Genomic DNA, 23,586 nt, shown 5'->3' with positions numbered 1-23,586 from the left:
GTTGTTAACTTACTTTGAAACAAAATCTTGAAATTCGGGAAAATTTTAATTATCCCATCCCAAATGCCCAAATGTGAAATATAATTGTTAAAAAAACGAGCTTTAGTTACATGGTCGTTTAAAGGAAAACTACTATGGGTTTATAATTTCATTATTTGGCTATTTATATGGTTTTTTCAGTTTTACCATAACAATATAAATAGCTCTCTGTGTAATGGGGATTCATCATCTTCTACAACTCTAATAGACATTGTTGTATTCGAACAAGAGAGGAAGAAAGGCCTATAAAGGAATTCAAGGAAGAAAAACTAAACATGGATGCGAATTTGAGTATTATTCATATTTATGCCTTATTCCTCCTACTGGCATCTTCAATTATGGCTCAGCCTGTGGTTTTTGATATAAGAAAATATGGTGGAGCACCTAATGGAGATCTGACTTCAGTGAGTATTTATCTTGAATTCCTAATTTGAAAGTTCACTGCAAACAAAAAAATTGGGATAAAAGAATTAGTATGTTACAAATTGATTTTGCAATGCGGCTTTGCAAATATTTCTTTTGTGACAAATTTACAACATTTCCCTTGCAAAACTTGTACAACAAATCTTTTGATGGATTTCTTTAATGAAAAGTAAGTTTTGCCATAAATTTTTGTTTTGTTGTTGTCACATGTTAAGTATATATACCTGCCTAAAAAATTTTTTTAGCAATTATATTTTACTGAAATATACTTGGCTTTTGTTGATTGATGTTGAGAAGAGCTTAGCGAGAGCTTGGAAGACGGCATGTGCATCAACAAGTGCAAGCAAAATTTTGGTCCCAAAAAGTACATACAGTTTGAGACAGATAGAGCTAAACGGTCCATGTAAGGCTCCAATTGAGCTTCACATTGAAGGCAACATTGCAGCACCTGAAAACCCCAATCAATTTGATGGGGATGCTCAATGGATTAGATTTGGATATATTGATTCCCTTACCTTATCGGGTGGTGCCACTTTTGATGGTCGAGGTTCAATAGCCTGGAAGCAAAATAATTGTCATCAAACTTGGAACTGCAAAAAGCTTTCCATGGTAATTAATAAATTATACACACTTCCAAAATTCATAAACGTGTTGAATTCCTTATATCATCATTTTCTTAAAATTCTGATTGAAACATAATAGATGTATAATTTCTAAATAATAACATGAGAGTATTCGTTTTAACATGAAAAATCACAAAAGATGTGAATTTTCTTATATGATCGGTTAAGAGAAAGAGAAGAAAAATTAGATTAACTTGTGTTCATTCTATAATGCTTGACACCTTTTTCTCCTTTTAATTTAGCTTTCTCTTATAATGAAAAAAAAAATCTGAATCAATGATTTATGAATTCTTTTAATAGTCTAACTTCTTTGGAATCTTTTCAGAATTTCGGTTTCAGCTTCATGAACAATTCGATCATTCGAGACATAACATCAAAACACAGCAAACACTTTCATGTGAATGTTCTAGGGTGCCGAAATATCACTTTCAACAAATTCACCATCGAGGCCCCAGCAGAAAGTCCAAATACAGATGGAATTCATATTGGAAGGTCAACACAAGTAAAAATACTCGACTCAAATATTGGAACAGGAGATGACTGTATCTCATTGGGTGATGGAAGCAGACAAGTCAGCGTTGAGAATGTGACATGCGGACCTGGGCATGGCATTAGTGTTGGAAGCTTGGGAAGATATGAAAATGAAGAACCTGTGGAAGGTTTGATAGTAAAGAATTGTACTTTCAAAAACACTGACAATGGTGTGAGAATCAAGACGTGGCCTGGTACTTCAATAAAAATTCCAGTCTCTCAATTGCGTTTTGAGAATCTAGTCATGATTAACGTCACCAATCCTATAATCATAGATCAAGAATATTGTCCATGGAATCAGTGTTCAAAACAGGTATTTATTTCTTTCCCTCCCTCAAAATGCATGCATATTTATATATGTAAAAAATAGTAAACAATGTGAAATTAAATTAAATCCTACATAATCACTTTAAGATACATCCATGTTCAAAACATTTGAAATTTACAAAATGAAAAAAATTGTGTATGTGGTACACTTGTTGGAATAATATGAGGATATGCCTCTAATTTATACAGTTCTTTTTTCGCGGTGTGAGTTTTCCTTGAATATTTCTAACTATTTTGCTTTGTTTTGTTTTTTTGTTTTTTGAATTTGAGCTGCTACAACAGACTCCATCGAAAGTACAAATAAGTAGAGTTTCTTTCAAGGACATTAGAGGCACATCAGCAACAAAGGAAGGAATGATTCTAATTTGCAGTAGCGGTGTACCATGTGAGAAAGTAAAACTCACAAATATTAACCTCAAATTCAATGGCACTCCTGTAATTGCCACTTGTAAGAACATCAAACCCCAAGTCTTTGGGAATGTACCAGTTTGTACTCCTTAACACGTATTTTACTCATTTATTAAGTAAGAAATCAATGATATTTTAAGGTTTTATTGTCCATTTTCATTTTGTTATGAGCTTGCTAATTTTTAATTTAGTACTCCTCCGGTCTTAAATATAAAACCCATTTTGTAGTATAAATTATACTAGAAAATGAGTTTTATATTTAGGAACGGAGGAAGTATTTTTTTTTTTCAAGAACACGGAATTGGAAATGTTATTATTTTGATATTCGAATACTCAAGAAAGCGGCAGTGAATAAAGTAACTTTGTGAAGTAAGCTAATTGGTAAATAAATAATGTTTATGTAAATGAATAATATTTTCGACAGAAGTGGTTATTCCTCAAGAATTGAAGCTCTTGCTATTCATTTACTTGCACTATAAAAATTTACTGGTTCATAAGAAAAAGATTGCTCAAATTTTCTGAGAACAGCAAACAAATAAGTTCTGCCCAGAGGCTAAACAAGATTAAAGAAAGCCCAGTACTCCCACAGAAAGCAATTCTTGAGAATTACAAGCACACAATAGATGAATATAGCTTAGTAACCGTTTACAAATGTTGCGTTTGAAAAACAAAACTTCTAAATATTTGCTAATACATGCTCAAGCATCATGAAACGATGTCTTCTCAAGTCATTTCAATTTTAGAACAAGTTTTACAAAGAAAACCATTTTGACAAATCGAGTTAATCCTTATTACTACCATTACAAGTAAAAGACCTAAATATTGGATTACTTAAATAATATATCTTCACTTATAGATGTATCTTCAGCATGTGTGATAATATGTTCCCATTAAATCATAATTTTTAAAGTTTTGGAATTATCAAAATCGTGGATATTTATAGTAGGTAGGATGGCTCATTTTATTTTGGAGTCTGAATGATAATCTTTGGGGTTATGTAGTGAAATGGGCAATATCCAAGCGATTATCGACTATTTCTTGAATTATGGCAATCTAATGACAAAGTTAAATCTCATCCCTTCCTCAGTGTTCTCTTTAATTTTATGTGAAATATATATTCTGAATCATGATTTATTGGTCCTTTTATTTTGTTGGCAAAAAGATTTTTATATTTTGGACATTATGGTATAAGCTACTATAGCCGAATTCAAACCAATGTGCATATAGAAAATACCTCTGGGAGAGCTACATCCCATTTGAGGCTCAAATCTAAATTAGTCAGAGTCCAGTGTGACTTTGAATACCAAATTGTCTTAAATTATCAGTGGGGCTTATCATCAGTGTTTGAAAATCAAACATAACTTAAATTACGCAAAACAGAACAAAAGTTGTCCATCCGCTGACAAATCTCTTCCACATGTGCAACTCTCAGCTTTAGTTGATCATTTTCTAACTCTAGCTTTGTTACCCTATCGATAAGAGGAACCATTTCATGTTCAGGAACTCGTTCGCCATTGGCAATTTTAGTTTCTGCAATTTCTGGCGTGACCCAAGCGAAATATTTGCACCTCCTTGTCGCACATGTTGCATATAGCTTGCCAGGATTCTTGTCTGAGTCTGATATTTGAATGGACGCTCTCTGATTGCATAAGCAGGTCCTATTTCGATATCTTAACTCTTGAATCATCCTACTCGAAGAAGCCTTAAAGTCTGCCAATGAAAGTATAAATCAGCAAAAACCAACAATTACACACATTCACAGGATACCAAAGATTAAACCAGCAGCTAAAGTTATCAGTCATGAACCCCTTTGCCTAAGATTGGACGCTGATCTGAACCAATAATTTAAGATTCAAATATGAAAAGGAAGGAAATTTTCCAGTCAATTTCATGGTTCAAACAAGAAAAAGTGTGATTTTTCTCGTCATCCACAAGGTGCCTCTAATCTAAGGATGACCGGTCTGTCCTATCTCTTTGTTATGCTCAGACATTCTCAAACTCCATTAGAAGGGATGGAGCTAAGGGTGTTATGGTCCTTTTCCTTTAATTTATATTTAAACAAATAATAAAAAAAATTCTCAACCCCCCCTCTTAATATTATTTCAAAGAGATTCACAGTGATCAATATTCCATTTCCTACCATTCTATTCTGTTATCATATTTTTTATAAATCAAATGGGCCTTTAGGACATTGGAGCCACCAACAAGTCATCTTCACTAGACTATACAATACCATTGCTCATAATGGACTAAGGAGACATACCATCAACAACAGTGACTTCTTGGGAAGGGTTAACCTTTTTAGCATCCTCTTCTTTCACCTAATCAGATGTAGAACTGGCACATTTCAATTGAAAATATGCTAAAGGATGACGAAATATAATGAAACCAAAAGGAAAATTACATAAAAGCTTTTATCACGGGGATAGAAGTTGGCAACGTTTATTGCCAACATGTAAGTTAAATTGAGACTGCCGAAATTTACCATATTTTCATTGGAAACACGTGAATCATTCTGCTCCAAGCTACCAGATGTACCTTCGCATATTGAAGCAAGTACGTTGCTGTAATTATCTAAAGAAATACCGAAGGTGGGGATAGCTGGCACTAAGTAGGGTTTCAGCTTTTCTGCGCAACTTTCCAGGACCATCTCCCCAAATATTTTAGCATTAGGCCAAACACCCTAAATTGTAATGTCAACAGTTTAAATATTAACATTGAAGGCAAATCTCATTGGAAAAATCATTATATAAGAAAATAAATGAAATCGAAATGGCCAAACTCAAACCTCAATATCTTTCTTCACGCTGGCTAGGATTGGAGAAAGGAGGTCCAGAGATATCTCTTCACTTTCCTTTATAACATGAGTCGTAATAATCTCAATGGATGATAAAACATTCTCCGGATGATGTTCCCTGGCAGTTACAAATGGATCTGGTGAGTACGATGTCTATCCATGGGGAATTTCTAACCAACTAAAGAAATGAGGAAGGCAAGCACAAAAACCACCAAACGCTTATAAGGCCTTCTCAGCAGGGGAAAAATATGCAACGACATAAAGTCTGCTATTGAAGACACAAATTTTAATAATATTTCAGCATTTGTATAACCTACCAAAACTTGCCACCTCATCTTGGCTATTAGTATGAACAGATTTCAACATGGAACACAGAAAGCCAGCCTACATGAAAACTGGAAAGTTATATCCCACAACAGTCATCTGAACTGAATGGAGCATCATCCTGATACTAGTTGAATTTCAAACTTTGGCAAGATGTTGTTTCGTTACATCTGTGGATTCAGTGCTTTACAGATTTATGATCATTTGTCAAATCCAATAAATAACAGTCAAGGACAACAGTTAAATGAATTACATGAATCCTCATCCACCATTCACATTTGATGATCCAGAAATTTGCAAATGCATCCATCTTAATATGTCTTACATCGAAAATCTACAGAATTGCTCAACAGACCATACATAGTTACAATATAATTGCAACAAATGCTAGTACATCAGAGTTTTACAGACGTATCAAGTCAAAGTTTAGTAGTTAATAACATGATGAATTATAAAGCATAAGCATACAATGACAAGCATAAGATCATGCTGCTTGCATGCATGCTGGATCTGTACTCAACAAAGATCTTACCTTACAGCCTTGAAGAAATGCCGAAACATCTCTAAAATAAGGGCGTCACAGTCAAGATCTAGCATTACAATAAACAATCTGGTCTGCGCAAAAGTTACAAGAATGGATGTTGTCTTAGCATATAACCGGCTTGACTTATCATTTAGATTTTCAAATGAAGATACAATTGATTGAAACACCACCTGCATGTAATTAGAATGTTAAAAATTTTCTAGTTTAAAGTATATAATATAAAATAATGGCCAGATCCATCAAATTTAAAGCAAAGAAAGATTTCTCTCACCCGCATTTGGTGATCATCATACGGACAATCAGGTGCAGTTATTCTTGCTATTTCAGTGATGCAAGAGGCTACTGAAACTTTCACATCATCATTTGAATGCCTCACAAGTTTATCAACAATTAATGCTTTCAGTGACGTTGAGAGTGCATTTTGTATTGATTTTGTAGGAGACTGTTCAACCCCCAAGAGGCAACGCTCAAGTTGCTGCCGTTTCGAGACCACCAAAAAAAAAAAGAAGGAAAAAGAGCTCATGGAAATGTCTCCACTAACATAACCCCCTCACACATATTCCATCACGGATTAAAAGCACAAGTATAAATAGCACGTAGTTACTAATAGCAACAATTGTTCTTCAATGCTATAGTACGCAGCACATACACAACATGTTTTGAAATATGGTGAACATAAAAAATATGTCCATATATTCAATATAGGTCATCCTGAACGCAGTATACTAATAATATGATATCCTAAATTTGCTGTTGAAGGACAAGTGAAACCAACTTAATAATTATCATCTCCAATTGAATTTAACCATAAAACGTAACATTTAACAATTAAAACATCTACAGAAGCATTAGAAAATTGAGGTGTTTAGCAACATCCCTTGCGTTCACGCTCTTCTTTGCTAGAAGCAGCACCATGCCAAAGATCATTATCAGCATACACTCAATTTCATATCTCCAATATCTTATAAGTTTGGCTCCTATTTATCAATGCCACCAAGAGGATGACATATGTTCTTGTAAATGAGCATTGAAAACCTGATAATATTATTCAATGGAGTATGTGCAGATTGTATAGAATGAAGGAGGAGAGGAAATCGCACATTACAAAAGATATTCCTAATAATCATCCACCAGAGACAGTCTCCCTGATAACATCATATTTACAATAAATACAATTTATTTATTTCTCAACAGGTTAGCCCCATTTCTGAATGAATCTTCATTAACAAATGTCACCATCGATAAAAAATGAACAAACTCAATATCAGAACCAAATGCGATTTTAGGTGAATTATAAGAAAAATAGCAGAGACATATTTATAAATACATGCATACATACAAACACACGCACACAAGCATGAACGCAATCATCTACGAACATTTACGCTAATTTACTTAGTCCATAACATAATATTTCTGCCGAGCAAGGAAAGCCAAATGGAGTTGGTGGAAACAAGCATTCGTCAGAACCTACAAAAGCATTAAAATCGCAATCTTACAGGAACTAAAATAGATTAACAAAGGCATCGGAACTTGAGAGATAGTTCAGCATCGCAATACATGATAATCCTAGCTAGCCACCAAAAACAAACCGATATCCCCAGGGAAAAAAAAAGGGATAGCAGAAACAAGAACATTAGAACACAAGCAAGACTTAAACTAGTAGGACAAAGCCCGAAGAAGCAAAAATATGATAGGAAAATCATCAAAGATTATACTTACATTTAGAAGGCGCAGGACATCGTTGGCAGAAGAGGGAGGATCCAGGAGCTTACTTCCAACTTCGTGAAGCTGTTCTTCGAGTTCTTTGCTGGCGGATGCCATTGGTGCTGAAGGCACAGGTCTCTTCATCCTGATCTTCGACCGCGGGCCGTCCATCAGTCTCCGGTGCTTCACTCCTCGAAGCCCTCGAAATCGACGAATTGATCGAAGCAGTTGACACAAAGCAGAGTTTTGTAACTGTTGTGATTCTACTACCATTAAATAGTAGTATTAGAAATTGAAAGGTCAGGCTCGGACTTGGATTTGGCGGGTTCAATCAGGCACGTGGCTTTCACGTGCTAATAACCCTGCTTTTATTTCTATCCAAAACAAAAAAGAAAAAATGTTTAACTAATTGTAATTAGGGAAAATTTGGTTAAACTTCCTCACTTAAAAATTAATTATGTAAGCGTACCTATTGCTATCTCCGGTGCTTAACATAAGAGGTAGTTGATTAATTTGAGTAGATTAAGAAAATTAGTTAAGTTAGTTATTTGTAATAAATAGGTATTATCTTTCTTAAAATACTCTTACTAATCATATTATTAGCTAGAAAAGCTTTAATATGGGTAACTACTATGAGAATTATCTTAAAAAAATGAATAACCATGAGAGACAATGTAGATTGGGGTCTTATATTTAGGATTAAATTAAATATCAAACTAGCTCTTATATTAAGAATTGAAGGTAATATTTGCTTAAGAACTCATATGCAACTTTTTTTTTTCAACTTTATATAGTACCTCAAATCCTAATTATAATACCTCGTTTATAATTTATAAATAAAATCTTATAATTAGGACCGGAGATAATATCTTATAGTTGAACTATGTGCAAAACAAAAAATATTTACAGATGAAAAAAGATATGTTACATACAGTTCAAAAAGAGTTATACCCATGGGAAAAATATGCTGTATTCACTCAAAAATCTATCCTTTAGGTAGCTTTTCCTAATCAATTTTTAAGTAGGAACTTTTAACCGATTTTTTCCTTATAATTATACATCAAATCTGATAAATAATTTTTTTTAGATGTTTTTATCTTCTTAATTTAGTCTCTTTAATATTAACTTGAGGCTAATTGAATTTAGTTAAGCATAATTTAATTTTATTAGCCAATTTTGATCTATGAATATGAATTTTAAGTGCTAAATTCTTAACTTTTAAATATATATCATTATTATTATTTTTGCATACGCGCTAGTTTAATTTATTTTATTTGTGTAGATTCTATCGAATCTAATTTACAAGTCATGAATGAAGATCAATCTTTGTCAAAGATTTTAGACATTCTCAAGAAGAGCCTTTGTGGATGGAAGGCGTCGAGCCTCTACCTAGCCGGACGCATCACATTAGTAAAATCTGTCGCAGCTTCCATGTCTCTTTTTCCGATGCAACATGACAGACTGCCACAGGAATCATAGAGGAAATAGAAAAGGAGCAAAGAAGCTTCATCTGGGGAGAGCAAAATGGACAGAGGAAATGGCATGCACCATATTGGAAGCATATGTGCAGGTCGAAAGAGGAGGGTGGAGTTGGCATTAAGTCACTGGAACTGATGAATGATGCCTTTCACTTAAAACTTCTCTGGAGGTACCAATCGCAACCTAACGAACTCTAAGCACAGGTGCTACGAGGAAAATATGGACGACAATGTGAACTGGGGGAGAAACCTATTCCCAAGGAATCAGATTCTAGATTATGGAAAGAGATGAGCAAATTGTGGGGTGAATACCAACTTAATGTGGAAGTCCCACAAGAGGCCGATACTGATGATGGAAGTGTGCCGGAGGCTGACGAGAAGCGGTGAATTTACAACGGCTAGTGCTTACAGAGGATTGCAAGAGCCTACTACTTCCTCTCAGAATACTATTTAGAGAACTACTTGGAAACTAATGTCCCATTTGGTAGATAGGAAGTATTAAAAATGAGAGACAGAAATTGGGATTGTAATAAAAAAATCATTAAAATAGTATTTAGTATGAGTAATTGTTTATTACGTGGGATTAAGCAAACTTATAGAAGTGAGATCGGAGAATATCACTTTCTTACATATATAGATTTGAATAATCCTATATAACAAACAATCTCTTATGTTAAGTACTCTTTTAATAGATTTTTTCAATTTCAATCATTATTTCTAATTTTTAATGCTTCTTGCGAAACACAACCTAAGGGTCCCGGAAAGAGTGAGAGTTTTCCTGTGGCAAATAACTCATAGATGATTAATGACTAAGAAATTGATGAGCAAATGGGATGGGGGAGTGGGCTTTTGTGATCGATGTCTACTGGCGACAGAGGACTTAACTACATTTGATGCGTGATTGCCCTCTTTCCAGACTGATATGGAAGAATCTCGCACCCCCTCGGAAAAGAAGCTTCTTTTACAACGCGGAATGGCAATGTTGGATTAACTCCAACCTCAGAGGATTCAGTTAAATAGAGGAATATATGGAGTGGCCAGAATTATCCGCAGTGGGATGTTGGTTTGCTTGGAAATGGAAAAACCAAGGCCTACGTGACTGAGACTTCCTTATACCAATAAATCCAACGATGATAATCAAACAACACCTGCGACATTACAAGCAGAGGTGGGATGGTGATACTTCTCGAGATGTACATGAGGCCTTCTATCAAGTGAAAGGGTGGTGAAAGTTGAACACAGATGGATGGAGTTCGAGCAGAACATCGGCGGGATGCCAATAAACTTTAGGAGCTGTTGAACAGAGATTGGGAAATCCAAATCCAGCATGTTTACAGAGAAGGAAATGGGTGTGCGGACATACTTGCTGCGTTAAGTAGAAACCAAGGCAGACAAAAGACCACCTGGAGTACACCCCCAGCCGAAGTCCAGCAACAGCTACTGGAAGACCAAGCGGGGATTGGCGTTTTGTTTTTGTGTTTTTTGCGCGCTGGGCCCTTATGTTCACCCAAAGAAAAAGGGAAAATTTCAGTGAAGGACTACAGTAGACAATTTATTTCAAACAGCCCCAAAACATTCGAAATATCACTGCAGGACCAAAACAACAAACTGAAATTAATTTAAAAAGAAAAAAGACATTGTTACCCCTTAAAAACTATGACTATGAAGCTCTTCCGTCTTTCTCTTAAATCTGTCAATAACTCAAGCTTTTCTCTCTCTCACTCTCTGAAAAATTCGCTGCTGCATTCGGAGAGCTCATTCACCATCATCGTTGTTTCAGTAAGGAGAGCGTTCACCATCATTGCTATTCTAGTATGGAGTGCCTTCGCCGTTGTCCCTATTCTGGTAACAAGAGCCTCTGTTGTTGCTATAGTCTCTCTCTGTGCGACATTTTTCACTGCCTTTCCATTCAAAAATTTCTGCATATAATACTGTAAAGTCCTTCTCCATTTCTTTTGTTGTAGATTTTCTAGGTTCCGTTTGGGCTGTCATGAAGTTTTGAACCAGCAAAAATTTTTTTTACTACTCAAATTTGAGATAAAATTATATAGTTGGTTGATTTTATATTCACACCATTGAGTGTTGAGAGCAAGCCTTTTAGTTCTTATCATGAATTGTATTATGAATTTGCAAATTTCACTTCTCTAGCAAAACGGTGATTTAATGTTGTGAAAACTCATATTTTTATTGTGAATTTGCAAATTCCTCTTGTAAACGTATATTATGTTTAATTATTGAAAATTAATTGAAATTAATACTTGAATGATGTGCAGCAACTTATTATATATGGCTAGCGGCGGTGGAAACTAATTATTTTGCATCTTCCATGCGGGAGGCGAATCTGTGAAGACCTTAGAAAGCAAAATGATATATGAAGTACTGCATTGAAATTGGCTGGCATTTACATAAATGCAAAACAAATTAATCCACTTGCAAATGGATGTATTTGTGGTATCAATGCGCGCATCCGTATTACAAATATCCTAATTCTACTTTTGAGCAGTCACTCTCAAATTTGTGAATTGTTCTGTTTAACTTTATGAATGAAATAAATCGACTTGCACATTAAGGTAATTATATTGTTAATGGGCATATCTGTGTTGCAAATATTCCAATCGTACTTATGAATCGTCACTCCCAGACTTGTAAATCGTTCTGTTCAACTTTTTGAATGAAATAAATCTACTTGCAGATAGATGTATTTATGTTGTTAATGGATATAATCATGTTGTAAATTTTCAAATTTCACTTGTGAACTATCACTCCCAGACTTGTGAATTGGTGTTCATGAATTAAATAAATCTATTTACAAATAGATGTATTTCTATTGTTAATGGGCATATCCATGTTGCAATTTTCTAATTCCACTTGTAAATAATCCCTCGTAGACTTTTGAATTATGATGTTCATCTTCTTTAATTCAACTAGTTTACTTGTAAATGGATGTGTTCGTGTTGTTAATATACGTATCTTTCTTGCAAATTTTTTAATTTTAATTGTCAATATGACAGCCACATTTATAAAACATGAAGTTGTTAGGCAATATATCTTGTTGGAAATTTTTAATTCCATTTGTCAATGGTACATCATATACTTGTAAACTAGTAGGGATAAACAAAAGACTAGAATTAATTGACATGGAACATGGCCATAATATATATTCCCCGAAATTGAAATTGTACAAATTCTCTATACAGAAATTTGAACACATTCTAAAGTAGTTTAAATTACATCTCAAATAGAAATATAACATTTGCTATGTCATCTCTTTCTTTTCTTTTTTTTTTTTGTATTTTCATCCTTTGAAGTAGTTTCACAACTACGCTTGACTTCATATTTTTTTCTATGAGTAATGAGCCACCACAATAACTCAGACTTTAGTACAGTGTGTTGTTCCTGTGACATAAGGATAAGAACCATCATTACATTTGCACAAGTGCAACAATAAAATTTCAAAATAATCAATAAACTCATAAACATTTAATTTCACTACTTCTAGCTATATATAATAAGTTGCTGCACATCATTTAAATATTAATTTTAATTAATTTTCAATAATTAAACACAGTCTACGTTTACAAGAGGAATTTGCGAATTCACATAACAAAAATATGAGTTTTCACAACACCAAATTCATCATTTTTTCTGGAGAAGTGGAACTTGCAAATTCATAATACAATTCATGATAGGAACTAAAAGGCTTACTCTCAACACTCAACGGTGTGAATCTAAAATCAACCCACTATATAATTTTATCTCAAATATGAGTAGTAAAAAAATTTCTTGGTAGTTCAAAACTTCACAACGGCCCAAACCGAACCCAAAATATCTACAACAAAAGAAATGGAGAAGGATTTTGCAGTATTATATGCAGAAATTTTTAAATGGAAAGGCAGTGAAAGATGTCACACACAGATAAAGAGAGACTATGGCGACAACAGAGGCTCTGGTTACTAGAATAGAGCCGACGGTGAAGGCACTCTGTACTAGAATAGCAGTGATAGTGAATGCTCTCCTTTCTGAAACAATGATGGCAAATGAGCTCTCTGAATGCATCAGCGAATTTTTCAAAGAGTGAGAGAGAGAAAAGCTTGAGTTATTGACAGATTTAAGAGAGAGATGGAAGAGCTTCAGAGTCATAGTTTTAAGGGGTAACAATGTTTTTGCTCTTCTTAAATTAATTTCAGTTTGCTCTTTTGGTCTTGCAGTGATATTTTAGAATATTTTGGGGGCTGTTTGAAATAAATTGTCTATTGTGATCCTTCACTGAAATTTCCAAGAATGTCTATTCTAGACATTCTTGGAAATCAAGTCAACAACTAATTTTGGAAACTTAAATTATTTGTAATTTCCTTTATGTCCTTTTATAGTTTTATCTTGGTTGCTAAGGATAGTTTATTATTTTATTATTATCATTATTAGGGATAAGGTGATTAAAGACCCTAAAAATATTTACAAAGGAGCACTCGTGATTTTTTTTGCTCTTATATGTCATAAAAGTTTATTTTCATAACAAAAATACCCTGAACATAATCTGCCATTAAGTTTGATCATTAAATTATGCAGTTTGACTAAGATCTTTAATAATTAAACTTAGTAGAGGATAACGGTACATGTTAGAAATGCTACAAAATAACACTTTTAGGACATATAAGAGTAAAAAAAACTTTCAGATGCTGATTGTTTCTTCATGGATGCTTTTAAATATTTAAACACCTTATTTCTTATTATTATTCAAGACTTGGCGCGGCATGCTTAATGCTAACATGCACTTGCTTTTGGAGGTTTCAGCACCGTGTTCTCTCATCTCATTTCTACCTTCGGAGCGGCTTACTGTTCTTTTGCTTCTTTTTTTTTGGGGAAAAAAAGGTTTATTCAATTTTTTTAAAAAAGGACAAATGAAGTTATGAGATTTTATAGCAGCAACAAAAGAATTTGCATACAGCGTAAGAAATTAGTCACTCACAACATAATAAATTAATGTTTAAATTTTAATTGAGAGATATACTTATATTTAATACATGCTAATATTTTGAATAGGATGAACAAATAAAAAAATATGGTTAAGGTGCATTAAACATACCCAAAAAAAATTAACAAATATTCTCGGTTTAAATGCACCAGCCTGGCTGCAAAGTTTACTAAGGATAAACAAGTAACAATAAAGAATCATTATCTGAAATTGGTCAGTAACAAAACCTTGCCTTGACTATGCGGATATAATTTGTTTAGCTAGGTAAAATATGCAAGTAGGAGGGAGAAGGGAATTAAAATGGTTTTAAGCTATACTATATCCAGTACTTAGTATAAGAGTTAATTAAAAATTAAATTTGATCCTAAATATAAGATCTTGATCCATTTTGTCTTTTATTTTTTCCTAAAATATCCCTATTGATCATAAGAGGTTCCCATCACGAGATAATTCTTATTGTCCAATACAAATGATTGAAAATGATAGTTTTAAAAAATTAACATATACTACTATGTATGATAAATAATTAATTTAACTAATTTTTTTAACTTTACTACATTAGCTATCCAACTATGATATTTCTTATATTAAGAACAGTAAGTACTAGTTTTTCCGATGGCAAAAAGACAAAAAGGTAGTGTTAGTTGATCCCATAATCATATTGGCATTCATAGAGTATTGTGTCCTTTTGCCATAATGATGAGAGGGTGCACGTCACAAGTTAAATGGAATATTGGCATTGTTTCCAAACAAAAGGAATCCATGAAAAAGGAGACACTGTTAGTGAATTTGTGTGAATTACTTGAGTATTACATCTGCCAATAAATTTTGAATGTGCCAATTAAGAATTTAAAAATCAAATTGGATATTTCAACCGATTAGGAAAAGCCTGAAGAAAGCCGTATTTTTATTGCCATTTGAACAATTACATAATTAATTGTTCTAACAAATGTGAAGAACTATTTGAAAAATGTGAACACCTATAAACACTAAAATACTATATTCCTGAGGATTAAATTTCTCGAAATGAATTTCGCAGCGACAGTATTTGAATTTCCTAATAAACTTATGGGCAAAGATTGTTTGTTTTTTCAAATCACGAGCAAGGTTGTTCACTTAGTTTGAAACAAAATCTTGAAATTCGGGAAAATTTTAATTATCCCATCCCAAATGGTCAAATGTGAATTATAATTGTTAAATAAACAAGTTTTGTTTATATTGTTGTTTAAAGGAAAACAACTATGGGTTTATAATTTCATTATTTGGCTATTTATAGGGTTTTTTTTTCAGTTCTACCATAACAATATAAATAGCTCTCTATGCAATGGGGATTCATCATCCTATCCAACTCTAGTAGATAGACATTGTTGCATTCTAAATAGAAGGGGGGGGGGGGGGAGGCCTATGAAGAGTTCAAGGAGGAAGAAATAAACATGGATGCAAATTTGAGTATTATCTATATTTCTGCATCATTCCTACTGCTAGCATCTTCAATAATTGCTCAACCTGTGGTTTTTGATATAAGAAAATATGGCGGAGCACCTAATGGAGATCTGACCTCAGTGAGTATTTATCTTTTGAATTCTTAGCTTGAAAATTCCCCGCAACAAAAGAAATGGGGATGAAAGAATTAGTATATTATAAATTGATTTTGCAATAATGTTGCTTTGCAAATATTTCTTTTGTGACAAATAGGTTCGTCACATCTTAATGCCTGAAAATTTTCAAACGTGTTGAATTCATTATATCATCATTTCCTGGAAACTCTAATTAAAATATAACATCATGTGTGAATCTTGGGAGGTAAAAAAAAAAAAAATTCTACATCAATGATTTATGAATTCTTTTAAAAGTCTAACTTTCTTTGAAATTCTTTCAGAATTTTGGTTCAGCTTTATGAACAATTCGATTGTTCGGGACACAACATCCAAACACAGCAAACACTTTCATGTGAATGTTCTAGGGTGTCGAAATATTACTTTCAGCAAATTTACCATTGAGGCCCCAGCAGAAAGTCCAAATACAGATGGAATCCACATTGGAAGATCAACACAAGTGAAAATACTTGACTCAAACATCAGAACAGGAGATGACTGTATCTCATTCGGTGATGGAAGCAGACAAGTGAGTGTTGAGAATGTGACATGCGGACCTGGGCATGGCATTAGTGTTGGAAGCTTGGGAAAATATGAAAACGAAGAACCTGTAGAAGGTTTGATAGTAAGGAATTGTACATTTAAAAACACTGATAATGGAGTGAGAATCAAGACTTGGCCTGGAACTCCAATAAAAATCTCAGTCTCTCAAGTGCGTTTTGAGGATCTTGTCATGATCAATGTCACCAATCCTATAATCATAGACCAAGAATATTGTCCATGGAACCAATGCTCAAAACAGGTATTGAGTTATACAATTTTCTTTTTGGTGCATCATATTTTCTGAGATTTCCTTGAATATTTTTTTAACTACATTGTTTTTTTTTTGGTATTTTCATGCAATTTTCTTTCTTGCGTTTTGTGTTGCTACAACAGACTCCATCAAAAGTGCACATAAGTGGAGTTTCCTTCAAGAACATTAGAGGCACATCAAGAACAAAGGAAGGAATGATTCTAATTTGTAGTAGTAGTGTACCATGTGAGAAAGTAAAACTCACAAATATTAATCTCAAATTCAATGGGACTCCTGCAATTGCTACTTGTAAGAACATCAAGCCCCAAGTTTTTGGGAATGCACCAATTTGTACTCCTTAACACATGTATTTTACTCATTTATCAAGTAAAAAATCAATTATAATTTAAGGTTTTATTGTCCATTTTCATTTTATTATTTTCTTGTTTAAAAAATTGTTGGGCAATTTAATGTTGTAAATCCAAGTTATAATAAATGCCTGGGCATATACCAAGCTTCAAATCTCTGAAAAAAAGTACCAAGCACCAACCATAAAAGGATGCAAATGCAAATAATGGAATGGATAGAGTGATGAATAAAAGAATAAAATTCTCCTCTCGTAAGAAAAAGAATAAAATTCTCCCTTCTCCTTGATGTTTTATCTCCGTCACGAAGACTTGTTATCTATTTTAACAACTTAAACGAACATCTACTAAGATCAAAAGTCATCTTATTTTTGTGCAAAATTTTGACATTTATTCTGACAAATTTTGATTTTATTATAAGATAAAGATGTATCCAGCATACTGATTTTATTTTTCAGATATACCTAGTAAATTTTTTTTTGGTGCATCAGCATCCTAATATTGTAATGCATCCATCATTCTAATATTTATGATACTAAATATGATTAAAAAATAATATTAAAATATTAAACATATAAAAAATATAAAATTAGGAATGCAACTGAGAAATAACATCAATGTGTGATACCTTTTACTTTATTTTTTTATCTCTGATTTTAATTATAAAATCTTATTTATAAATTATGAACGAGAGTCTCGGTCAAAATTCCACAAGCATACAGTTACTTTTGTCTTTTTCTAGCCTCACAAACTGGATTTTCTTTTTATGTACTCAACTTTTACCACGGTATCCAAAAGGTAGTTGAGAAAGTCTCCGAGGTAAAACGGTACAATAATGATACTGTACCAGGGGACCAAGCAGTTTCCCCAAAGGGACGGTATCTTGAGAAGTCTCTCTCTATCTGAGATGACCCTTTTTTTCCCCTCCCCCTCCCTACTTTTAATATTCAGTTTTGTTTTTCCCAATCATGCTAAAGCTAAACCACCACCCCACCAACTCCTCAGATTTTTGGTCCCTCTTCTTACTCTTTCCGTCTCACTCCATTCTCATCATGCCTTTCTCTCACGAAGATTCTTCCTCTTTCTTCACTCTCCACTTACAGCATTGTACTACTGTACCTTTTCCTCCCCACGGTGCCTAGCTTCCTCTTTGTTTTTTTCTCACTGAGGTTCCGAGGTTTTCTGGGCTTGTTCTTCACGCGTGTATGCTTCGTCATTTAATTTCACTGGGTTTCAACCACGAGGTAGGATTGCATTGTAATTTGCAGCAAGTTTATTTTTAAGTACATTTCTCGGTTGTGCTCTAATCACTGTGATTCGTTCCTCAGAGTGATGAACTCGTTTATGCGGTAGTTGACCCAGTAAAAGCTTCAATTTTGTAAAACTTGTTGTCCAGATTCGCAACTATAGGAGCAAAAGGGAATGTTTTGACTGTCTTTTTCACTGTTTGGCCTTTACCTGTATGTGCATTTGCTTTTGTGTAGCAGTTGGGTACATTATTATCTCACATTCCATGCTTTCTTGGGTATCGTGGTATTTCAGATTTTCATGTTTGACATGAGAATTGAGATGAAAGTTCAATGACCATATAGTGGGGATGTGAGATTCCTATTGTTCAAGTTGTGTGCTCTGGTGCATTGAATGGTACCAGACTTCTTGGATGTCTCTTGAGATCCAAATGTCTCTGAATATTTTTATAATCCTTGATTATTGTTGTGAAAGCGTTCAAGTTTATTGCATTTGCAATGTTTTGCTTTCCTCATATCAGTGGTGATGCTTGGTGTAGGAGCTACTTGGGAAGGCATGCAGGCAATCTGTTTGATATTCTTCTTGTATGGAGTGATTGCGTTAGGGAATTCAGATATTGATGCACTACTTGAACTCAAGAAGAGCATTCAGAATGACCCTTCTGGACTGCTTAATTCTTGGGATACCAGATCTTTGGCTTCTGATGGATGTCCTCAGAATTGGTATGGGATATCGTGTGCTGGAGGCAATGTTACATCGATAACTCTGAATAATGCTGGTTTGGTTGGACAGTTTAATTTCCTTGCCATTAGTGGCCTTAAAAAGCTTCAAAACCTGTCACTGTCAAACAACCAGTTCACGGGAAGTGTCTCACATTTTGGTCCAATGGAATCACTAGAATTTCTTGATCTTTCAGTCAACAAGTTTCATGGGGTGGTACCCTCTGACTTGCTTGAATTACATAATATAGTGTATTTAAATCTTTCTTCAAATCAATTGGATGGTACAGTTCCTGTTGGCTTTGACAAACTCAACCGCATGAAGTATTTAGATTTGTGCTCTAATAACTTTTCTGGGGATATTATGCATATCTTTTCTCATATGGGTGGCGTGGTTCATGTTGACCTAAGCACCAACAGGTTTTCTGGTTCACTAGATTTGGGACTTGGAAACAGCACTTTTCTCTCCTCAATTCAGTATTTAAATGTCAGCCACAATTCCTTGACTGGTGATCTGTTTGCTCATGATGGGATGCCATACCTTGACAGTTTAGAGGTCTTTGATGCTAGTAATAATCAGTTAGTGGGCAATATACCTTCCTTCACATTTGTGGTATCTCTAAGGATTCTTCGGCTTGGACGCAACCAGTTATCTGGTTCTCTTCCGGAAGGTCTATTGAAGGAGAGTTCAATGATGTTGTCTGAGCTGGATCTTAGTCAAAACAAGCTTGAAGGTAGTTTGATTCGAAGTTTCATGCAGAAACATATCATTCTTTTTCCCAAATAGAAAATGTTAGTTTGACATATATCGATGGCCTATACTATGATCCAATTGAGTTTGTTGATATTTTAGTAGATTCCCTTTTTCCTTGCTTCTGTTCCTTGAAAACGTTCTTTTCCTTCTCTGCAGGTCCTGTTGGAAGCATTACTTCTGTAACTTTGAAGAAGCTTAATTTATCTTCAAACAATCTGTCAGGCCCCTTACCTTTCAAGGTGGGCCACTGTGCCATAATAGATTTAAGTAACAACATGCTATCAGGGAACTTGTCAAGAATTCAGTATTGGGGCAATTATGTGGAGGTGATTCAGCTTAGTTCAAATTCATTGACAGGAACGCTTCCTAACCAAACTACACAATTTTTGAGGGTGACTGAACTTAAGATATCTAAGAACTCATTAGAGGGCAGTCTCCCTTCAGTCTTAGGAACATACCCAGAACTAAAAGAGATTGATCTTAGTCACAACCTACTCTCTGGGGTACTCCTTCCAAGCTTTTTCACCTCAACCAAATTGACTGTGCTTAACCTCTCACACAACAACATTTCTGGATCAGTATATTTTCAAGAAATTCCAAATAACCTGCTAGTTTTTGCTGAAAATTCTAGTCTTGTGTCTGTTGATCTCTCATACAACAACTTGAGTGGGCATCTACCTACAGAAATAGGTAAGCTTCACAAGTTGGCAAGTCTCAATCTATGTAACAACAAATTTGAAGGTATCATTCCTGATGATCTTCCTGATCAACTGAGAGAATTCAACGTGTCCTTCAACAATTTTTCTGGCATTGTGCCTGATAAATTAATGAAGTTTCCCGAATCAGCATTTCACCCAGGAAATTCTTTTCTGATCTTTCCTCATTCGCTTGCTTCACCAGAAGATGGTGGTGAACTAGGTTTGAAGGAAAAGAGGCCACATATAAAACCTGCAACCAAGATTGCCTTGATTGCCAGTTTGGTTTCTGGTGCTTTTGTCATGGCCCTTTTGAGTGTAGTCAGTTTTTATAGGGTTCGCAGGCAAAAAGAAACAACTACACATGAAAATAGACCGAAAGATATTGCTCATCAGAGTTCTTCTCCATCTGGTAGTGAAGTACCTAACAGAAACGTAGAAGCAATTTCTTCAACCCAGAAGGAGGCTGATGATGTCAGAAATGTTCATACTGCTGTAGAGAAACCAGAAGATCTTGACTTTTTTGAATTAGTTAAGCATGAGGAGGGGATATCATCTCCAATGTCTTTTCTGTCATTTTCAAATCCTTCATCTTCTAGAAGCCACCCGTTTGAGAATCCTGGTGCTCTTAAAATATGCTCACCGGATAAATTGTTTGGGGATTTGAATCTGTTTGATGGGGCTTTGGAGCTCACTGCAGAAGAATTTTCTAGCGCTACAGCAGAAATTATTGGTAGGAGCTGTCATGGGACATTGTACAAAGCTACACTTAAATCGGGTCATGTATTGGCTGTCAAGTCATTAAAGGAAGGAATAGCCAAGAACAAGAAGGATTTTGCAAGGGAAGTTAAAAAACTTGGGACCATCAAGCATCCAAGTCTGGTTTCTCTTCAGGGTTACTACTTGGGTCCAAAGGAGACTGATAAATTCATTATATCCAAATATGTCAATGCACAATCTCTGGACTTTCATCTTCATGGTAAGATTCTGGTTTTATGTTATCTTCATATGTTTTTGCATCGCATAAGCATTGTTCTGCACTTTTATTAAAAGAATCACTAGAAGACACTTATATTTGTCATGCAATCCTTATTCACTCAATGGTAACATTGGAACTTTCAAATGCATGGGACCATTTTATTTGACTTCTCCTAGTTTTATTCATTCATTCATTCATTTTTAATTTTACTGAGGCAGATGTAAGGAATGTTCATCCAATGTCTCTTGACGAAAGGTTCAGGGTGGCGATAGCTGTGGCTCAATGTCTGCATTACTTACACACTGAGAAAGCCATACCTCATGGCAATCTCAAATCCACAAACATCCTCCTTGAAATAGCTAACCATAATGTGCTGCTCACTGACTACACCCTGCATCGGATACTAACTACCGCTGGTACTGCTGAGCAAGTTCATAATGCATGTCTTCTTGGTTACCGCCCTCCCGAGTTTGCAAGCTCAAGCAAACCATGTCCTTCCTTGAAGAGTGATGTATATGCGTTTGGCGTGATCTTGTTAGAGCTTCTAACAGGAAGAAATTCTGGAGACATTGTTACAGGGATTCCCGGGGTCGTTGTCCTTGCAGACTGGGTGCAGTTTTTGGCAGAGCAAAATCGTGGCGGTGAGTGCTTTGACAGGCTGCTCTTGGACAGGCATGGTGGTGGGGAACGCCGGCCTCGAGTTCTTGATGAAATGCTCAAGGTAGCTCTTAGATGCATCCTTCCAGCATCTGAGAGGCCTGACATGCAAACTGTTTTTGAGGATCTTTCGGCATTAAGGTAGAGTTTCTGATCATATATAGCCTTTTGATCACTAACAGGATTATCCCTTATGGTCTGGTTGGTTTGTGTTTTATTTTGTTCATTGATTTCCACTTTTTAGTCCTTCCTCTCCCTAGGCATTGTATCAGGTTAGCCTAGGAAAATAAAGTTCCTTGGAGGTAAATTCATTCTTCTCAACACTTTGAAGGGGCAGATTGTATATTGTTTTGAATTTAATGCTAGTCGAAGTTTATGAAAATTCTTATATCTGGAACTATTTAGATATGATTTCATCTACATTTCAATTTTTCTTCTTTAAAACCATCACCATTCTTTTAGGTTGATAGTTGAAAAACTATTTTTGTGTTTTATAGAAAGACATCCCATCTGTGTCATCCTAGACATGAGCCAAGCCAGAATATGGGCCTGGGAGTCTGCACTCACGGGTTGGGTTAAGCTAAACTTGGGCCAGGCTTTTTTGAAATGCAAGAAGAAAAAGGCCCAGACCCATTTTTAGGATTCTTCATTCATTCTTAATTATAGCCCCATTGTTAATTTGAGACAAAATACATATTATGATTAAATAGGGTTTAGGATCATGATATTTACTTAGAATGGTTTATTTATGCATTCCGCTCGTTGGCAGGAAAAAAAAAGAAGGTATTCTGCTCATAGAGTGCTTTGTAGATTGATCACACTCCAAAATCAATCATGAAACTGAAAAGCTAATAATGAAAGATTATAAGATAATCATGATTTTGGGTTGATAATTGATTGATTTGCCATGTGTTTAGATACTTCATTAAGAAAACCATGATTTCGGCTCCTATAATTAGGGCCTTTTGAGTTGAATTTATGATCCATTATGCTTGACAACTTTAGTGTACACGCGCCCGCGTGTTTTTTTTTTTTTCTCTCTCTCTCTCCAAATGATTCAAATTCAAGTGCCCCTTTTACTCTACGTTTCGTATGAAGGACATGAAGGGAGAAGGAGGAAAGGAAAAAATTTAATGATCTTGAACTAAAAAAAATTACAAAAATTGGGTTTTACAATTTTAATAAAGAGAAAATGTAAGATAAAAGAGTAATAAAAATTAGTTAAAAACTTTTAGATCCTGATTATTTAATTTTTTAAATTGAGCTCATTAAAATTTTTTCTTCCTTTTCTTTTCTTTCATTTCCCTCATACCAAACGAGCTAAGGCAAAATTTATTCTTGAGTTGAAATCTTGGTTTAATCCTAAGCTATTCAAAGAAGTTTATGATAATCAATTGTTATAAATGAATTTTACAAATCACTATAATATAAGAAAATCTATTTTATAAATTAATTTTTAACATAGTCTCTCCTAGCAAATGCTTGTATAGACTAGCCCAAAAGTTGGTGAATTTTTTTTTTTTTTAAATACATTCAATTTGCCAACAAGGATTGGCTGTTAGTTTTTGGTTAGTTTTTAAAACAATCATTTAGTGGCAGGCAACAGTC

At 34.5% G+C, this 23,586-nt stretch overlaps 4 protein-coding genes across 4 annotated transcripts; 3 read left to right on the top strand and 1 right to left on the bottom strand.

Annotated features, from left to right (window-relative positions):
• Window positions 1-314: 314 nt before the first annotated feature.
• LOC114756758 (polygalacturonase-like) lies at window positions 315-2,444 on the top strand. The gene is made up of 4 exons (XM_028945698.1): window positions 315-443; window positions 760-1,071; window positions 1,411-1,929; window positions 2,226-2,444. The coding sequence occupies exons 1-4, from the start codon at window positions 315-317 to the stop codon at window positions 2,442-2,444; spliced, it is 1,179 nt and encodes a 392-aa protein (XP_028801531.1).
• Window positions 2,445-3,686: 1,242 nt separating this feature from the next.
• LOC114756757 (sister chromatid cohesion protein PDS5 homolog) lies at window positions 3,687-7,996 on the bottom strand. The gene is made up of 7 exons (XM_028945697.1): window positions 7,739-7,996; window positions 6,288-6,491; window positions 6,005-6,186; window positions 5,140-5,266; window positions 4,837-5,034; window positions 4,615-4,672; window positions 3,687-4,061 (listed from the first exon to the last, which is right to left on the bottom strand). The coding sequence occupies exons 1-7, from the start codon at window positions 7,994-7,996 to the stop codon at window positions 3,703-3,705; spliced, it is 1,386 nt and encodes a 461-aa protein (XP_028801530.1). The 3' UTR covers window positions 3,687-3,702.
• Window positions 7,997-15,606: 7,610 nt separating this feature from the next.
• Window positions 15,607-16,923, top strand: LOC114756752 (polygalacturonase-like). The gene is made up of 3 exons (XM_028945690.1): window positions 15,607-15,739; window positions 16,053-16,570; window positions 16,705-16,923. Exons 1-3 carry the CDS (start codon window positions 15,607-15,609, stop codon window positions 16,921-16,923), a joined length of 870 nt encoding a protein of 289 aa, XP_028801523.1.
• A 1,036-nt stretch (window positions 16,924-17,959) lies between these two features.
• LOC114756755 (probable inactive receptor kinase At5g10020) lies at window positions 17,960-22,398 on the top strand. Its single transcript, XM_028945694.1, has 4 exons — window positions 17,960-18,170; window positions 18,713-19,627; window positions 19,804-21,321; window positions 21,540-22,398. Exons 2-4 carry the CDS (start codon window positions 18,730-18,732, stop codon window positions 22,121-22,123), a joined length of 3,000 nt encoding a protein of 999 aa, XP_028801527.1. The 5' UTR covers window positions 17,960-18,170; window positions 18,713-18,729; the 3' UTR covers window positions 22,124-22,398.
• Window positions 22,399-23,586: the final 1,188 nt, after the last annotated feature.

This window comes from Neltuma alba, unplaced genomic scaffold (assembly GCF_004799145.2).
Source record: "Neltuma alba isolate B1F8T4 unplaced genomic scaffold, ASM479914v2 tig00010473_pilon, whole genome shotgun sequence".
Taxonomy (NCBI): domain Eukaryota; kingdom Viridiplantae; phylum Streptophyta; class Magnoliopsida; order Fabales; family Fabaceae; genus Neltuma; species Neltuma alba.
The sequence above is the reverse complement of the archived record's forward strand: the minus strand, read 5'-3'. Positions and strand labels throughout refer to the sequence as shown.